The 17811-nt window shown below is 36.7% G+C and overlaps 1 protein-coding gene across 2 annotated transcripts in view; it reads right to left on the minus strand.

Annotated features, from left to right (window-relative positions):
* Positions 1-322: 322 nt before the first annotated feature.
* Positions 323-17811, minus strand: part of LOC137403565 (cryptochrome-1-like) — a 32523-nt gene continuing 15034 nt past the window's right edge. For both annotated transcript variants that reach the window (XM_068089520.1, XM_068089519.1), the window contains exons 3-12: positions 17593-17701; positions 15944-16086; positions 12309-12487; positions 10043-10128; positions 7279-7419; positions 6690-6866; positions 5582-5722; positions 4195-4349; positions 2388-2584; positions 323-1193 (exon numbers count right to left, since the gene is read on the minus strand). In XM_068089520.1, the coding sequence (XP_067945621.1) occupies positions 1111-1193; positions 2388-2584; positions 4195-4349; positions 5582-5722; positions 6690-6866; positions 7279-7419; positions 10043-10128; positions 12309-12487; positions 15944-16086; positions 17593-17701 (1411 nt within the window). In that variant the 3' untranslated portion in view covers positions 323-1110. The remainder of the gene's footprint in view (positions 1194-2387; positions 2585-4194; positions 4350-5581; positions 5723-6689; positions 6867-7278; positions 7420-10042; positions 10129-12308; positions 12488-15943; positions 16087-17592; positions 17702-17811) is intronic.

The raw sequence follows: 17811 nt of genomic DNA on the forward strand, positions 1-17811 counted from the left end.
AATTTCGTGCTGATGATTGGCTAATGAAGAGATCTTATATTTATCGCTCATAGACTTTTTTCACAAGTATCCCTATACACGTAACAAAGGAAACACCCACTCGAATCTGAGCGTTTAAAAATATCACCTCATTCAAATGCTTATATCTCTCTGGACAGAGTTACTCTACCAAAACAAAAATGACATCAAATTGTAGCTGATGTTTTAGCCCTTTTATTGGTCTTAGTTTCATTTCATCGAATTTTTGACGCGATCACATCATTAAAGCAAGAAATTAGAAAGAGCCTAGCCTGTTCTAGAATTTAACAAAGTATAGCTACAATGTAGCTTGATCTATAATATATTTGGCAGCATTTCACAATAAAAATAGACAAGAAAACAGTTTAGTATTTACATGCATATAAAATTGTACCGGGTCCGTATGTATGAGCCAAACATAGTTAACTGCACAAGTCCCAACAAACAAAAATATATCTTAGTACATGTATATATAACCATGAACGTAATAAATGCATCACAAAAAACTACATAAACCTTGACATTATTTGTCAGGTGATTGCAGGTTGATGTGAAATCTTCCTGCACATCCCTTCGCATCGCGTGTCTTCTACCAAGTTATATGTATAAATATAGGCATGGATAACAGAACATGCATTTAGAATGCGTTTTATATAATACTGAGTCAAAATTGAAATAACCGTTAGAGGGACGGAATCACATCCGCCCTATGTTACAACGATAAATCAGTCTAAAATCAGCTATGAAATGTTTTACATAAATGAATAGTACTATAAACCAAATTGGTATTTTGGATAGAAGATAACAGCAACAAGAAAAATAAATTTTGGTTCTTCAAAGAAATAAAAACAAGTGATTTTAAATAGTAATTTGTCCAGTTAGTTTTATACACTGAAGGAAATAGCTGGTAGTTGTGCGGTTTCATGCTGATAGTTGGCAAAGACAAGACATTGTAATGGTTGTTACAGAAGGAATGCCAGGTAAGTCATTAGAGGTAGAGAAAGAGAACTGTGATATCCAATGCCTGTTAGAAAGGGAATAAACCGCCCAGAAGCTACAAGGATCAAATGATCAAGTCCGGTTGCTCTATGTTCATTGGACAGTTTTTAACCGACCGTGTGTCCGGGAGCTAGAGATTTCTGGTGGGTATCTCTGATGAGTCCTGACCTTGACACCTGCAAAAGTAAGCGATGTTTCTGTACCAAAGAATATTTAACTTATTCTGTCACAAATTATGAGGTGATTGTAATAAATTGACAGACTTATTCAGCACTAATTCAAGATTTTGAGTTGTAGAGAATTTGATTTGTTTTTACTGGGTGGATTTGCCAAAGTTCATAAAGATAAAAACGATAATGAGTGTGGGTACAAAACTAATATGGGAACATTCGTTTGACTAAACCGTAAAGGGATGGCCATACGGCGAGCGAAACTTTTGTCATTGGGAAGCTTTTGTTGATGAATTAAGTAACCAAAGCATCCAAGTGTGTACCCAAATGACTTCAGCAGTGTTCACTTGAAAATCAAGTTTGATTGGACCACATATTATAAACTTTATCTCTTCGCTGTTGGAACGTAATAAACAAAGTGGTTGTTATTGTCGTCCCATGATCCGAGTTATCACAGGCTAGGTAAGAATATATATAATCTCAGCATTTGTCTTTTTGTCAAACCCTGTGTCCAGTTAACATGAAAAACTAGCAATGAAACATCGGCACAGCACTGGATTTGACCTCGGGATCTCAAATTCTAAAGGAGACAAACTTAACCACTAAGCTACATGGAATACAATGTATTCACTGGGCAAAAAGCCATTATTTGGTTAAGATACTCTCGCTAAAGGCGCTTGCTTAGGGCCAATAACTAGCAATGCTGACCATTTCGCATAACCTTTAACTGTTAGGCGTAATAAGTTGGCTCAAAACGCAGGTATTGTTTTAGTAAATATCTACTTTGCAGGTAAGTTACTCAAATTCATTAGGTAATTATTCTATTATTTGTGCAATGCCGGACAGTCACCTAGTCAAACAACATAAATTGAATCACGAACCAGTCAACAATTATACAAGAAAAAGCTGGAGCGGAACGAGTTCATTTTGAAGTTGTGTGACCACTTGTTACAAATATCAGTTTATTCAGTTGAAGATTTGAGCACTCACTCAAATGCTGGTGCTGCCATGGCTTAACAGGCTTAACATTATTACATAACATAAACAACATGTATGATCACTTAATTAGTTCTTTAAAATTAAGCAAACAAAAAATGAGGACTTGACATGCTGGTCAAGAAATATTAAAAGTTCCATAGTTCATGATTTTTTTTGTAGTCAGGAAAATGATGGATACATCTGCTGATATGCAATGCTAACCTCTGCTGTCACTAATGCTTTTAAGCATCTGCTGGAGGGTGAGCATGTTGCTATGAAGTGCTTGATAGTGCTCGAGCATGGGTGAAGGGTACTCCCTCCCAATCACACACTGTGCCTTCTGCTGTACATCCAATGGGGCTGTCCACGGCTCATAGATGTACTGAGAAGGGAACGACCTCAGTACAGGTAGGTAGAGCCTGCAACATGCACTGATATATTAACTTCGTACAAGAAATAAAGTTATCTTCTCCTGTGTAATAGCTTTAATGGTTGTTCACGAGTGAGGAGACGTAACCTATAGTGTTTTCAGATTCCTAAAGCCAATGAGAGGTACATGTGACAAATATCTGGTACACGATAAACGCTCGTATTCGTAAAGTAAAAGTTATCTTCCCTGTACAGCTTTCAGCAGAATCTAAGCCACACAGTAGCTGCTCCGTAAATGATTAACAAATGAATCATAGAAAATATTTTAGCAAACCCTCAAAATATTTGGCTATTGTAGCCTAAAATCATTAAAATATTTATGGCAACCCTGAGTTGTCTTTCCATGATATTCCACTGTCACTGAGTCTAACCAATCGCATACCACAATCAAGGTGAGAACTTTATTAATAACATTGTGATGGATATGGGAGTAAAATTTGATAGTCTCGAGCTGTCACCCCACACGTGTAGCAACTACGAATAGGAATGATAATAGAATCATAATAGTCCATTAATAGAATCGTGATTGGGATGCCGCAAGCATGACCACAGAGATAAATTTCTTTCCAACTTCTATCGATAGTAACTCTCTAGGTTAGAATGACCTTATAAAAAGCTAAAATGAGATTTCTGAAGGTCAATTAAAGGTTAAAGAAACCTTCACCCCAAACAGAGTTTCAAAACATGAATGAAAAAAAGCTTCTTGAAAATTTTTTTATTATTTGATTTTTTCTTTTTATCAAGTTATTATTCTTTTATTCTTTCTATTATTCTATTTAAATGCTGTAAAAACACAGCAACAATTAACTGTTCTAAATTGTGAAAACTACATACTTCACCAATTTTTCGTTACATACAGTTATATTAAGTAACACAGAAGCAGAAGTAAAAATACATAATCGGCAGCACTTAAATGAACCATCACATAAAGGTCGTACAGGGGGAGGCAAACCTAACCTTGGTTTTAACAGTGTCAGATGTTAACGATAACACGCGGAAGTGCATGAAAAAATTACTTCATTTTGTACAAATACTATAAACCAATAAATAATTCCAACAATTTTTCAACTTTGTTTGTGTGGGTGACTGCATTATAATATAGAATTATTTTATGACAAAAAGAAAATACTTGGCATAATATTATTATGTTAAAATGAAGCGTTCATCATTTCATTGATAAAAGTTACACATCTGTAAATATAAGCATAATCCAATATAACAAATTTGTAAATAAATATATTTTCTTTACGAATGTATATTACGCTAAAATATAATAATCTTATACACTCACTTAGTTCTCCTACACTCACTCTACACTCCTACACATTCACCTACACTCACTCACACATACACTCACACTCACTCAATATAGTTCACTCAAACAATAACGCACACATATTTTTCGACCTTTTGATGGCATTTATCAACATTATAATCTAAGAATCTCCTTGAAAAATTGGTACATTAATTCTAATATAATATTCATAACATATTATGAGTTTATAATAAATATGAAAGTGCAAAGCAGCGAAAGGTACAGATAAATTGGCTGATAGTTTATAAATGGTGGAACATTCAGTGCAGTCTGTGAGCAACAGACCTGATATAGTTGGCTGATGGATCAATGTGTTTACCAGTCAGTATGGGACTCTCTGTGTCACTAGGAATTGGTTTAGCATGGCTGCTACCAGATAAGAGCATGGCTACTCCAGCATTAGTACAGGTGTCTCCCTCAAGACAGTATTTTTCCAACAGCTAAATTGTGAGGTAGAAAATTATATTAATAATTTAATGAAAGCGTTGAATATATATGCATAATTAAAAATGTTGGATGTACATGCTTGAGAAAACAATATTAGATGTCTATGCATCACTAAACAAGATTGGATGTACATGCTGGAGTAAATAATATTGGATGTCTATGCATCAGTAAACAAGATTGGATGTACATGCTTGAGTAAACAATATTAGATGTCTATGCATCAGTAAACAAGATTGGATGTACATGCTTGAGTAAATAATATTGGATGTCTATGCATCAGTAAACAAGATTGGATGTACATGCTTGAGAAAACAATATTAGATGTCTATGCATCACTAAACAAGATTGGATGTACATGCTTGAGAAAACAATATTAGATGTCTATGCATCAGTAAAGGAGATTGGATGTACATGCTTGAGCAAACAATATTAGATGTCTATGCATCAGTAAACAAGATTGGATGTACATGCTTGAGTAAATAATATTGGATGTCTATGCATCAGTAAACAAGATTGGATGTACATGCTTGAGTAAACAATATTAGATGTCTATGCATCAGTAAACAAGATTCGATGTACATGCTTGAGAAAACAATATTAGATGTCTATGCATCAGTAAATAAATAAAATGTACATGCTTGAGTGAACAAGAGTTGATGTTTATGTGTCTATGCATTATTATGGGTAGTTTTCTTCGATCCAAGTCTTCAGTAGAACTATATACATGTATTATCAATGTCAAACTAGACATGAAAGATTAACAACTTTAATTAATTTGACATCTAAGTTTGTAAATTTTAATGTAGCACAGAGCAGCACCAACAGTTGAGCTAGAAACTGCAAACCTGCTCACGTGGCTAAAAATAATATATTTCCACTTTTGAATACTGAGCAACGTTCAGACAACTTTTATTGGCCAAATTGGCATGAAATGTCAGATATATTCATTACTTTGAGAGTGTTCATGATTGAGCAGCGCGTAACACATACCAGAAATAGCACCACATTCCTCTTTGTTTGTACAGAAATCAGTCTAAAGCTTATCTTGTGAAATGTAGTGTTTACTATGTGCATAGTTTTATTATTATCTGTACAGACAACTCCTATTATTTACACAGGGTGACCTACATGTATGTAAGATTTTACTAATTTAGTGATTTACTTGAAGTCTCTAGAATGAACTCTCTGATTATTCTACTATAAGAGAGTAAATAGGAAGACATACTTGTGCTGCCTCCTCCCAAGAACAAAAAAGCTGACCATGTGTGATGAAACTAATGAGGGCGTGTTTCGCCATGCTGTGTATCCAGCCTTCCTCCACCAGTTGCTTCATGATCGCATCTATCCATGGGAAGCCGGTCTTTGCCTGTCATCAAACCAGGCGCATACAGCAAAGCGAACCACCAACATTTACTATGTTTCCATGAGGAAGTTAATCCGCAAAGTTGCAACTCCTTCAAGATAGAAACAGCAAAATTCCCAAAGTCCAAGTTTTGTTTCTCACAAATTTTTACCAAATGTTTCATGCTTGCAAAAGATGGAAACGGCTCTGGCAAGTGAGGCATTTTAAACATTTTCGACACCTAAGTCGTTATTATTTCGATTTGAGCACTGCTAAGACCTCTGGCGTAGAAATCTTTACATTTCTTTTAACAAGGAGCCAGCAGTAATCCACATGCGAATGTCTATTGAAGCACTTATCACATGGTAACTCAAGGTGTACACAACTCCAACTTCACATCATAAGAATGTAGTGATCTCAACAAGACAAATTATGTAAAACGGAACTCAAAAGCCAGCAAGGGTCTTCTGAAGGCTGCAACTAGCAAAAGCTTAAGACAAGTTAGAAGTTGCCTTCTCGCATGAGAGCTAGATAGAGAAATTTAATTTGAATTTGCTTTCGAAAGCTGGAAAAGCATCTCGAAATTTAACATCGAAATTCAGTTCTACTTCATTTCAAATGTAGTATATCTATGCTATATTGGTTTTGAAGTTGCCTTCTCACAACTTTGGTGGTTTTATTCAAAATTTCGGAACTGCATAACAAGATTTTTGCTACTGCAGTTTTGGCTATTCTATAAATTTCTCACAAAGCTTCACGAAGCATAATAAAACATTAAAACCTGCAGGTTGCTACAGTTGGGCTCACTAAAATTTAGGAGAATGGCAGGATTTATGAATTACTTCTCTTCCTCTAAGGTGTCCTAAATTACATAGTCAAATTTCGAACCATATCATAGCTATTGATGGATAAAAGCAAAACTGCAACAACAGGTAGCAAGGAAAAAAGCGTCATTATTATATAAAAAGTTAGGAAAGAGGAGATAACTTACCATTACAACTCGCTTCATGATCTTTTTATCAGCTTGTCTCCAGGGCACTTGTAAGCAAAGTCGGTTGCCCTCTACTTGGTCAAAGTTGCGGTGAAGGTTGGCCATTAGGTACCAGAACTCACGAAGCACAAGCTGTCCATGGAGAGAGACTGGAGGTTCAGACTCAAGACCATTCATCTAAAGAAGATGGAATATAATAAATAAGGAGCACATGATATGGTTTGTTAAATGTTTATCAAGGATGGTTGCAAACAAGAAGTTTCCATGCAAAACCCTACGTCGAAGAAACTACAGAACCAATAAAAAATGTATGACGAAAATTTTAAAAAGGTTTTAATTTTATATTTGTGCAAAAATATATTTTAGATTTGTCTCCCTTTGCTTAAATTCTACCGACTACACCATCTGACTGCTTACACGATGTATCATGAAAAAAAGCTAAAAAGTATGCAAATTTCTATCGCAAATATCGCAAAAAGTATCCCAAATTTCTATAGCGACTAAAGATCACAAAGCTATGCCTAGTAAAAAGAGATCATCAACAGACCATGTACAAAGAGTTTGAAAAATAACAAATGGCAGCACAAACCTTTCTGTAAAGTTCATCCATCTTCCAGTAGACAAGACGAGAAGAGAGACATCCAAAGTTGAGATAGGGTCCAATCACATTGGGGGAAGCCATGAGAGAGTCAGCAGGCATCCGAGGTTCATCGAAGCACGCGACCCATGCCTTCAATTAACAGGGAATACAGCAGCATACGGGCTGGCAGCAACTAGCCTCAGATAGAGCAAGGTAACAAGCAAACAAAATTGCGTGGCATCATCCTTTTCAATGTACAAAGCCAAAGGAGCAACCCATAAATACATGTAGATTCTCGCCACAACATTGGAGAAGAATGCTTGCAACGTTTGATAATGATGTGAACACAAGGCTCTAGCAGATTATATTGAAGGTTCAGTCACTATTAGAGTATTACAGCGAATGGCTGTCTAGAACAGAGGGTAAGCATGGATGATCAAAAAATGGATTCTGCAAAAAGTATGACAAAAGGTCTGCAGAAGAGATTAACTGACTATCAACAGTTTGATGAACCCTCTAAATATGGTTGAATCAGCGTAGAATATCTCTATTTTTCAAAAAGAGCAAGGAAATACAAAAGTGATAAATATTTAAAAGATAAAGAAATAGATAAAGAGAAATAATATTTATATTCATAATTTCTGATGTCAGAAGCATTACAATGAGAGAGTAAGCTTGACTATCTACATGTACAATTGAATGTCAAAATAATTTTATCAACATAAGTTGTTTTATTGTATGTCACACTGGCTCGCTGTAAATAGCTTTCTGAGCTAGCGCTTGTTAGTGCTGGTAAAAGGCTGGTTCACACTATATCGCCATATCTCGGCGTTGATGCCACTTGGGTGATCGTCGATGATAACAATGTTCACACTATTATAAACCCATCTGCGTTTACATCAGGAAATACTCCGTGACATAGTGTTCCCATTTTCCTTTATAATTTGAGGTGAAGAAACCTGTTTGTTTTTGCTCGAATGAAATAATAGTCCAGCAGCGACTATCATAAACGGAAATAAATAAATCATGGTATCCACGACTGTGAATTATTATCTACTATCGCCGAAATGGTTCACATTGTACAGGCTGTCATCGAAGCTCGGTGGAATATTGGGAAAGTTTGACATATGCAAACTTTCCAAAGTATCCACGTTGCTCCGTCGATGTTATCAGTCCCTGGTGCAGAGTCGACGATAAACATCAATAGGACAACGTCGACATACATATAGATACATCGCCGACATACGCCGACGGTGTGAACCAGGCTTAAGAAATGAAAACAATAATTATGGTCTGATTACATGAGAGAACAACTATTTCCACAAATGGAATGAATCATAATGGTCATATCATATCTTTATTCATGATATTTCAAATTAATTGTATATTTTTCAATAGCACTGGTACATTTTTAACTTACTGATTCTAAGATTTTTTCAATTATCGTTTTATTTAGGAAAAAGATTATTGCATCGTAAGACTTTTTGTTTCCACAAACTTTTCAAAACCACAAAAAGTGTTCACTACAAATAAATTTAGCTAATCAGGTGCAAGCGACTCTGAAGCATTCTGAAAAAACATTAACGTGTGTTGTGGAAAGGTAAAGATGCTTAGAAAAAGTCGATGCCTATGTAACCAGACCTTGAGGTAAAGGTAGATAAACAACACTCATCTATAACGGGTTTGTCAATAGCAATCGCTTGCTGATTAGTCTAATCAAATGTTTGCTTTAACTTTCATCACTTCCAATGACCTTGATGCAAATTCTAACAGCGCTGAGTGTCGTGTACAACATCATTTTATGTACATTTACGAGCACTCATCTTACTAAATAAGAATAATTTCACGATTCCGGATGATTCCGGAAAATAGCATTTTTTTAAATGTTTTATGAGACTTACCCACAATTTGGCATGGCAAGCACAGCAATCCAATTTCCATCTTGTGAAATTGGCAATTAGCCCTTGCATCCGATTACCTCTCTATCTGCCTGCCATGTCCCAACTCTAAGCGACCCGCATGCACAAATAGCCTGCAATTCCTACATAGCCCACAGCAAATACTTTCGCCTGCTAGATGAGGCAGACACAGTTGTCTGACACATCGCTATGGCGTGTATGCCCCCTTACCATATGCACACAAACATAAACATGTTATTTATGCTAGTACTAACACAAAACTGCCAAAAGGGTAGCCATTTTGCATCCAACTTGTGTGTGAATGAGAACAGATGTTGACAGGAAGAGACATGAACGAGAGCCAATTATTTTCTCAGTTTTCAGGGCCGCTAAAACTAGGTAGATATTAATTTTCCACTCATTTATATCGAGACTGACTTTTATGTTATGACAATTTTAGGAAAGGACCACTTCTACAAACTCCAAAATTTTACTCTACACATTTACTCTACACAGACTCAAAGCTTAAAACAGAAAAACTTCAATTTGAAGAATTTTCGGCATAAACAGTTGGAGACTTTGGGCAGAAATACGAGGTGAAAAGACACACCAAAGAATGAATACACACTGAGACCCCAAATACACTTTTTGGACCAACAGTGACTTGAGATGGAATAGCTCTGAGTGAAGGTCAACACAATGGGCAGATCTAAGCAAACTTTCCGACGACCTAGAAGTGCGTTAGACACTGCCATTCGCTTAGTGAAATGCATTCTATTGACCGAGATAAAAGTCACACTCTATTGACCGAGAGAAGCAGCTAAAACCAGCTGCAAACATTAACTAAGTTGGTAGAGAAAGTGTAATATACTAACTCGTCTCTCAAGATGATAGGAAAGTCGTTTCAGTGCCTCCGTCTCTCCACCCTTCCACACAGCCACACCCTTGGTACTCTCCAAGCCTTCAACAATAACAGAGTTGTAATCAACGCCACATAACACACAATGCTCATGTTGCCACGACACAGGTGATGCAGATTTGGAGTTGTGCAATCGGGTTGTTTCAACGGACATTCGCATGAATGCGAATGTCCGTTGAAACAACGCAAGCTCTTTGTTAAAAAAGTGATTACCATAGTTTTCAGACTATAAACCGCACCCCTATATAAGCTGCATCTGCTTTATTTTCCAAAAACCGATAAAAAAACAATACATAGGCCGCACCTTTGCATAGGCCGCAGAACTCAGGACGGTGCTTTTTAATACGGCAGCAACTTTCCGGTTTAAAACAAAACAGTGCCTAACGACACTGTTTTGAATTAACCAATGCTTTTTAACCTAGTGCCTGACGGAACAGTACTGTTAGGCATTGTTTCGTATTTTCTCTCATTGCTAGAGGCGCATTAACCGGGAATTCCGGTTTATGCGCTCTAGCAGGGAAAGAAAAAGCCACAGAATAGCCGCACCCTTATATAAGCCGCATGGCTCAAATCATCAGAAAAAAGTAGCGGCTAATACTCCGAAAAGTACGGTGTATGTAAGCCAGAAGTCATGGTAGCGCATTCGGAACTCCTCTAATAGAAATAAAAATGATTGAAGAGTGAAAAATGTTTAAAATGGAATAGCTTGCGCAACAATTTCTTCCAAATCATTGGCAAAAGCCGTTTCCATCTTTCGCAAGAACGAAACATTCAGTAAAAATTTGCGAGTAACAAACCTTGCTCGGCTTGCAAATCTTTGCTGCTTCCTTCTTGTGAAAGGTGGAAAACTTGATATTAACCACATCATGGAAACATAGTGAACATAACAATCCTAATAACTATACAATAACTGAGTGTTCCATCATCACAGCTATCTTAGTACCCTGGAGAGAAATTACATTTCATCAATATGGTTCATGGACTACAGGAATTGCATCACCTATTTGACAAATGATCTGTCAGCGTACCGGAGATTTGTTTACTGAAATACGTTACCTCGTTTACTAACACCAGCTGTGTACTACGGCTCGGCAAAGCGTTTGCATATGGCCACGAGCTTTAGTAGCCTTGGTACCAAGCGTTTCTAATCGGTAGATAAATGATTAGCCTATCGTATCTGTAGCTAAATGAAACGAAACAATTAGTGGCATGCATTAAGCCAATAGGAAATATGTTTACAATCCAACCTGAAGCTTAGTTTCACTTTGCAAAAACATTATTTTTTGTCGCAATTTCTTCTTAGCAATGTGTCAGACGCATTACAGCTAAGAATGTTTTACTAATTTTAGATCCATAGATTTTGGGTGATTTTTATTGAACAACAGTTTTACTGAGAGTGATTATTGTTGTCTTTAACATTAATAATTATGATAATAATAATAATGCAGTAAGCTGTAATAATGTCGATAAATCATCCGACTCGAACACGCTCAAAGTCGCAGTGAAAATGGCCGAAAAAGTGTGCGAGCTCATTCTGCAACACATTTGTGGCATTTTGAATGGCATCAGCTGATGTAAATCTTTAAGCTGATTAAAATAATACCAAAAATTTTTCTATAGACCATGAGGTTAGAGATTATGACAATTTACACTCGGCCTTGTCAAATATTAGGTTTTACCGAATATATAATTATGTCCCGAAAAAAGAAATTAATTTGGTAGGGAAAAATTGAAAGAACCATACTGATCGTTGTACTACTATCCCTGCAATACACTTTAATGAGTCCTTATGAGCTAAGCACACTTGTAAGCCCATCATAGGATGGAAACTTGGTTAGTACACTATCATATGAACACTATTGTTATACCAATGTGTGCAAACTTCACTAATCCTCTATTGTAGGGACTGTCATTGCACCATAGCGTAATTGAGCATTTTTGATACAGTATCATAGGAAAACTTAGTCCCTATAGCATTATATGAGCACTTTATCATCGCATGCTTTTCAAATGAAACCATGATAAATTATTAAAATCGTCATTTGGATATAGACCTGTGGGGCAGCACTTTGATCAGGGAACTACCTTCAGTAACTTGCCATATGATATTATTATTATCAATAAGTTATTACTTTTTAAAAAGAAACTGAAATTTCAGAACATAACTTAGCAAGTACAATGCTTCATCCGAGGTGCTACAGGAAATCCATAGAGAAACATACCTAGCTGTTCAAGAGTTGGAATGTTATACCGGTCGGAGTTATCCGTCTTGGATACGGCCTTCGCGAGATGCTGAAATATCACCTCCTCATTTAGGTGCTCCGGAGGTCCTGGTATGTGGAAAATCTTAGAAAACTGATGAAGAGTTGTCAGCACCTTTCCTCCCAGCACGCTCTTCCATCTGACAAAATCAAACATCCACAGTAAATATATTTTAACTTCATAAATTTTTAATTACTACCATATGTCAGAGTGCACGAGACCATATGTCAGAGTGCACGAGACCATATGTCAGAGTGCACGAGACCATATGTCAGAGTGCACGAGACCATATGTCAGAGTGCACGAGACCATATGTCAGAGTGCACGAGACCATATGTCAGAGTGCACGAGACCATATGTCAGAGTGCACGAGACCATATGTCAGAGTGCACGAGACCATATGTCAGAGTGCACGAGACCATATGTCAGAGTGCACGAGCAACTCCCTCAACTTAAAATGTCCAATTCACAGATTTTCACTGCAGCTAATATGAATGAACGATTTCAAATGCAACACATTTAGAAATACAGTGAAACTCGGATAAATCGTCCTCGGATATATCGAACACATGGTTAACTCGAATGGATTTGCTTGGTCCGTACCCACGCAATGATAAATGGCTTTAGATAACTCGACCGAAACTCCGTTAATTCGAACAGTTTTTTTCCAAACGGCTACCGAGACGGTTGTTTCTATCGCTTTAGAATATCACTTTATTCCAAGCCATAGAGATAAACATCGACTTTTAGTAGTTCTTAGGCCTCGTTATTACCAACATCGGCAAATATTTTCATTAACGACTTTTCTAAAGGTTTGCAAAAATCAAATTTTACCAAACATCCGCTTAGCGATAAGCCCTCCGAAAGCAAGAAAAGCGAGGTAAAATTTGGATAACTTTAAAGTAATATCGGTAAAATTGATAATGGGTTTTTAATAGTAAAGCAGTTTTGTAATAACTGACTTACTGCAAAATTGATCTTGGTTAAAACGCTCTGTAGAAAAATACGTATGTATTTTTTCTGAGCGTTTTAACCGCGATCAAGTTTTGCCAATTTTAATCTGAGAACGTCCTGACAGTCACATCACCTAAAGCAACAAACAAATCTCAAGTGATAGAAAAATATCTATACTTTCTGATTAAAAATATTTAAAACTTCACCCGAGAGACCCTTTAACTTGCAACAAGCAATCTATGCTTTTGATTGATATATAGTTTGTATATGTACATGTATCTACTGATAAATATGTGCACTTATGACTGTCCTGATAACTTGAACGCTCTAATAACTCGAACACTTTTGCTCGATCCCTTGAAGTTTGAGTTATCCGTGTTTCACTGTAGTTGTCAAACAATTTTTTTAGCTAACTTTTCGCAATGATGTCAACAGACGAAGCGATTCAAGATGAACTTACACAAAATCTTAGTAGGTTTTATCGGAAATAATCGATATTTTTTCTATATTTTGCAAATGTTTTTGATGCTTAAAGTGATCTGACAGTCATGTCATATGTTTCATGATTACAATTGACAAACTTGATCGTAGTTAAAAAAACTCAAAAGAAAAATATGTGTGAAATGATGTCACTAGTTGCTATCGTTGCTATAGTTAATATCGGACATTGCGGTCAAGTTGCAATGTTACTCTATTCTGTTGGTCTTTTGGCAACTATAGATGTGATAATCACACTTTTGCTTGATGTAATCGTTTTAACTCAAATCTTTAGCTCAAGATTAAAATCAAATTTTGTCGATTTTAATCTTGAAACATCCTGGCAGTCAGATCACCTCAAACAACATAAAAAATCGCAAATGATAGAAAAATACTGATACTTTGTGATAAAATCTACTAAAATTTTGTGCAAGGTCATCTTTAAGGTAAGTTATCATCTACAAAAAGCCACGCAAATATTGCTATATTTTTTCTGAACATTAAATTTGGGCGTAATATTAAAATAAGTAATAAATGGTTTATAAAGCATTTCCAATGCAAGTTTAGAAAGCTATGATAAGTTGACAACGGTTTTCTACTGCAGCCAATTTTACAAATTACTCCCAATGGGGAAATTCCCTTTTCAATGAGAGTTATGTGCTCTTGACATACATTGGGATAAAATAAAATTTCACAACCATGAGTTTTAATTAGTGTGTAGCAGTAAATAGTTTAATGGTTAGTAAAACAAAACGATGTTCAAAAAACCATAAATGCTGAATTTAATCCGTCACTTCGCAGATGACAGTACCGAAAAATTGGACAGCAGAAGGGCTTAGCACAATACACCCTTAAAGAATTCACAAATCATCCAGTGAATTATTGATTTGTACTGGATGTAGAAAATATTGGGAACGAAACCGAAGCTGTGAATATCATGTGCTAAAACAGTCATAACAGCGGCATTTAGCGCCCTTCACTCACACCTTCAACTTGACAATATCCCTGATGACAAACACACATTATTTCGATTAAGCAACTGCGAACGTGAATGTAGGCTGATAAGCTGCTGGAAAGTTGCCATATCTACAACCCCCAAGGGCAATAGCGCTTCAATGAAGTGGAAAGAATATATGAAGGTAGATAGCTGATAATTTATCAGTACAGTATACGCATGAGAGGCTTGAATCACGCGCAGTCAGTGCGTGTTCCGAACTGACCGGCTACGATCATGAATAGGCACTGGAGAACAAGACAAGAATCATTCCTTCTTAGGCCTCTACTTAAAATTATCCTCTCCCTAGCATAGACTTCAAGACTGACTGTAGCCGTACCAAGTTCCGTTAGATTTTAGATGTCATGAAAGAAGGCGAGACTCGAGACTCAGATTAGATTACTAAGAAAAGCATGCATGACTAGTAACTTATTACTAACTCTTGATTGAAGTTTCAATTCAGTTACTGATAAAGCTGCCTGATTATTGACACAATTATTCCAATAAGTTATTTTTGCGCGAATGTAAGTTTTCTAAAATAATTTGTGTTTACAGGAGTTCCCCAAAATTAGTTACTACTCTAATTGAAAAAACTTCACAACTTAAAGTTGTTTCCTTACAAGTAAAACAGCAAAGCATATATCACGTATAATATACGGTATAATGAACAATATACAATGATAGGCGGCTGTACATTGTTCATCATACGGTGGTGGGTATACCACCGCTGCATGACTACCCACCACTGTACGGTGGTGGTTAGTTCGGTTAAACCGAACTACCCACCACCCCTATTAGTCAGTCTTAGTAAGTGACAACTGTATTGTGATTATTCATTGCCAACATTTTGTCTGATACTACTATGAGGTAACAGTAAGCTTTTCGATTCCTATTTGATAACAATTACACAAATAGATGGGTTCTGTCCGTATGTTAGGCGAGCCTATCTATGCTTAGCTTAAATTGTATCAAATTGTAAAAAAGCACACAGTAGGGGAGACAAGTCCATAAATGTTTATGTACACTGTAGTCATGGTGAGTAATGATCTGGCATGACACAGTATATTGACCATTTTAGTATGACATATGGCTATGTCTTGAATGTCATTTTAGTATCATACTAAGAACAATATCGCCATAGCAACAGATTCAAACTGAGTCATCACTCACGCTAGAATGGAATGAAGCGTGTGAGAGGAGCGATGTAAAACTTCTACCCCATGATCCTGGGCAAGACAGCCAATAGCCTCATCTCTTCTGGCTCCATATGGCGTAGGGTCCTCCTCCATCGACAGAACATTGATGTGCCAGTCCTACGACGAGCCAAAACAATCCAATGTATCATCAAATGTCAGTGATAGGGTTGGACAGTTTTTTGAGTTTTATAAGGTATTTGAAGGTCAAGGACAACTGGACAGATCAGAGATATTTAGAGGACAAATTAGGTGCCATTTAGAGCAGCTTCAAGTCTCTCTGAAACTATGTTGCTGGTCCTATATAGGCTACACACCAGCCAGCTGAGACTGAAGACACTAAGGGTAGTTTTAGATTACCCGCGAGTACCTTAGAGGGGTACAAATGCTAAGATTTTCCAAAAAATATCTACTATAGAATGGGATATGCACTCAGCATTCGTTTAGAACTAAACTTGGAGTTATCTCCTACATGCCTTCAGCGATACTAGACTGACACAATATTTGCTGTATCAAAAGCCTGAAAGCAATTTCGATGAAGTATTTTTGTGAACGTTTGCTATAATAAAAATGTTTGGTTCTCATAGTCAAATTCCTTTCTAAAAGGTCTCAATCCGTGGTTTTGTTAATACACAGCCATGCATGTACTTATCCACTGTCAATGCACTCAATGTCAATGCCTACTCAAGTATCATGCAACATTGTGGACCAAAATCGACGGAAACATGACAGGGTTTGTGAGGCGGAGGTGATAAAAATCTAAATGCCTCGCGTTTACTTACTGCGTATCTCTTCACACAGAACATCTGAAAGTACTCTTGAAGTTTAAGCGAGTTTACAAAAATCACAACACAATGTTATATAATAATTTTATAACAAAAATTATTGAAATACACATTCGACGCTAGCGTTTTATTTTCTATCAACATCAAGTAGAATGACTATTGCTTCAACTGTTCCTGATGACCAAAATCTTGTACTTATACTATGATAGAAATGGAAAACAAGTAAACAGGCGAGTATGAAACTGTCTCATAATCTAAAGAGCAGAAGTACACTTGACTTATTCTATGCATCCAGTCTGGGCCGACCAAGATCGCTGGAAAAATGGTATGAGTAAGCATGGAAGGCACGGGGTAAATTGTAACGATGTAACGGGGTAAATTGTAACGATGTAACGGGGTAAATTGGCAACGCCGGAGAGGTATGCTCCGGCGTTGCCAATTTACCACCGTTTCACGCCGGAGAGGTATGATCCAGCATTGCCAATTTACCACTGTTTCACGCTGGAGAGGTATGCTTGTCCTAGTAGATAATTAAATCGACTCAGCAAGGTTTAAATAACTAGTTTCTGCAAGAACATAGTTAGTAAACTGTATAATATGTCTGATCATAGCGGCACTGGACTAGTGAGTTGACACATCTTAAAAGGATATGAATATTCATGTCTGGCCACACAATGCAGTAATTACTGTCACACAGTGAGTACCACGTGTGACGACAGGCTGGAAACAGGTACTAAACGTGCGACACGTTTGCTACAGATTATGGGATAGCAATGACTACAAACAAACAAGAGCATTGTGTAACCTCACCAATGCGAATTAATGATTGAAGAGAACCTACCTTGAACAGAAGTGGCAGAATGTACGCAGGCTGACCTTGTACAACATACAGTCGAGATTTGTGTTTTCTCAAGGTCATATCAAGGTCATGTAAACATTCCAGTAAAAACCTAAAATGAAAAGGAGATGGTGAGACAAATTTGCAGGCAGCTTGTACATTTAATAGCTGGTACAAAAATGTATTACCTTAAATGTTTTTAGAGTATTAGCCTATAAAAGC

This window comes from Watersipora subatra, chromosome 9, assembly GCF_963576615.1.
Source record: "Watersipora subatra chromosome 9, tzWatSuba1.1, whole genome shotgun sequence".
Lineage (NCBI taxonomy): Eukaryota > Metazoa > Bryozoa > Gymnolaemata > Cheilostomatida > Watersiporidae > Watersipora > Watersipora subatra.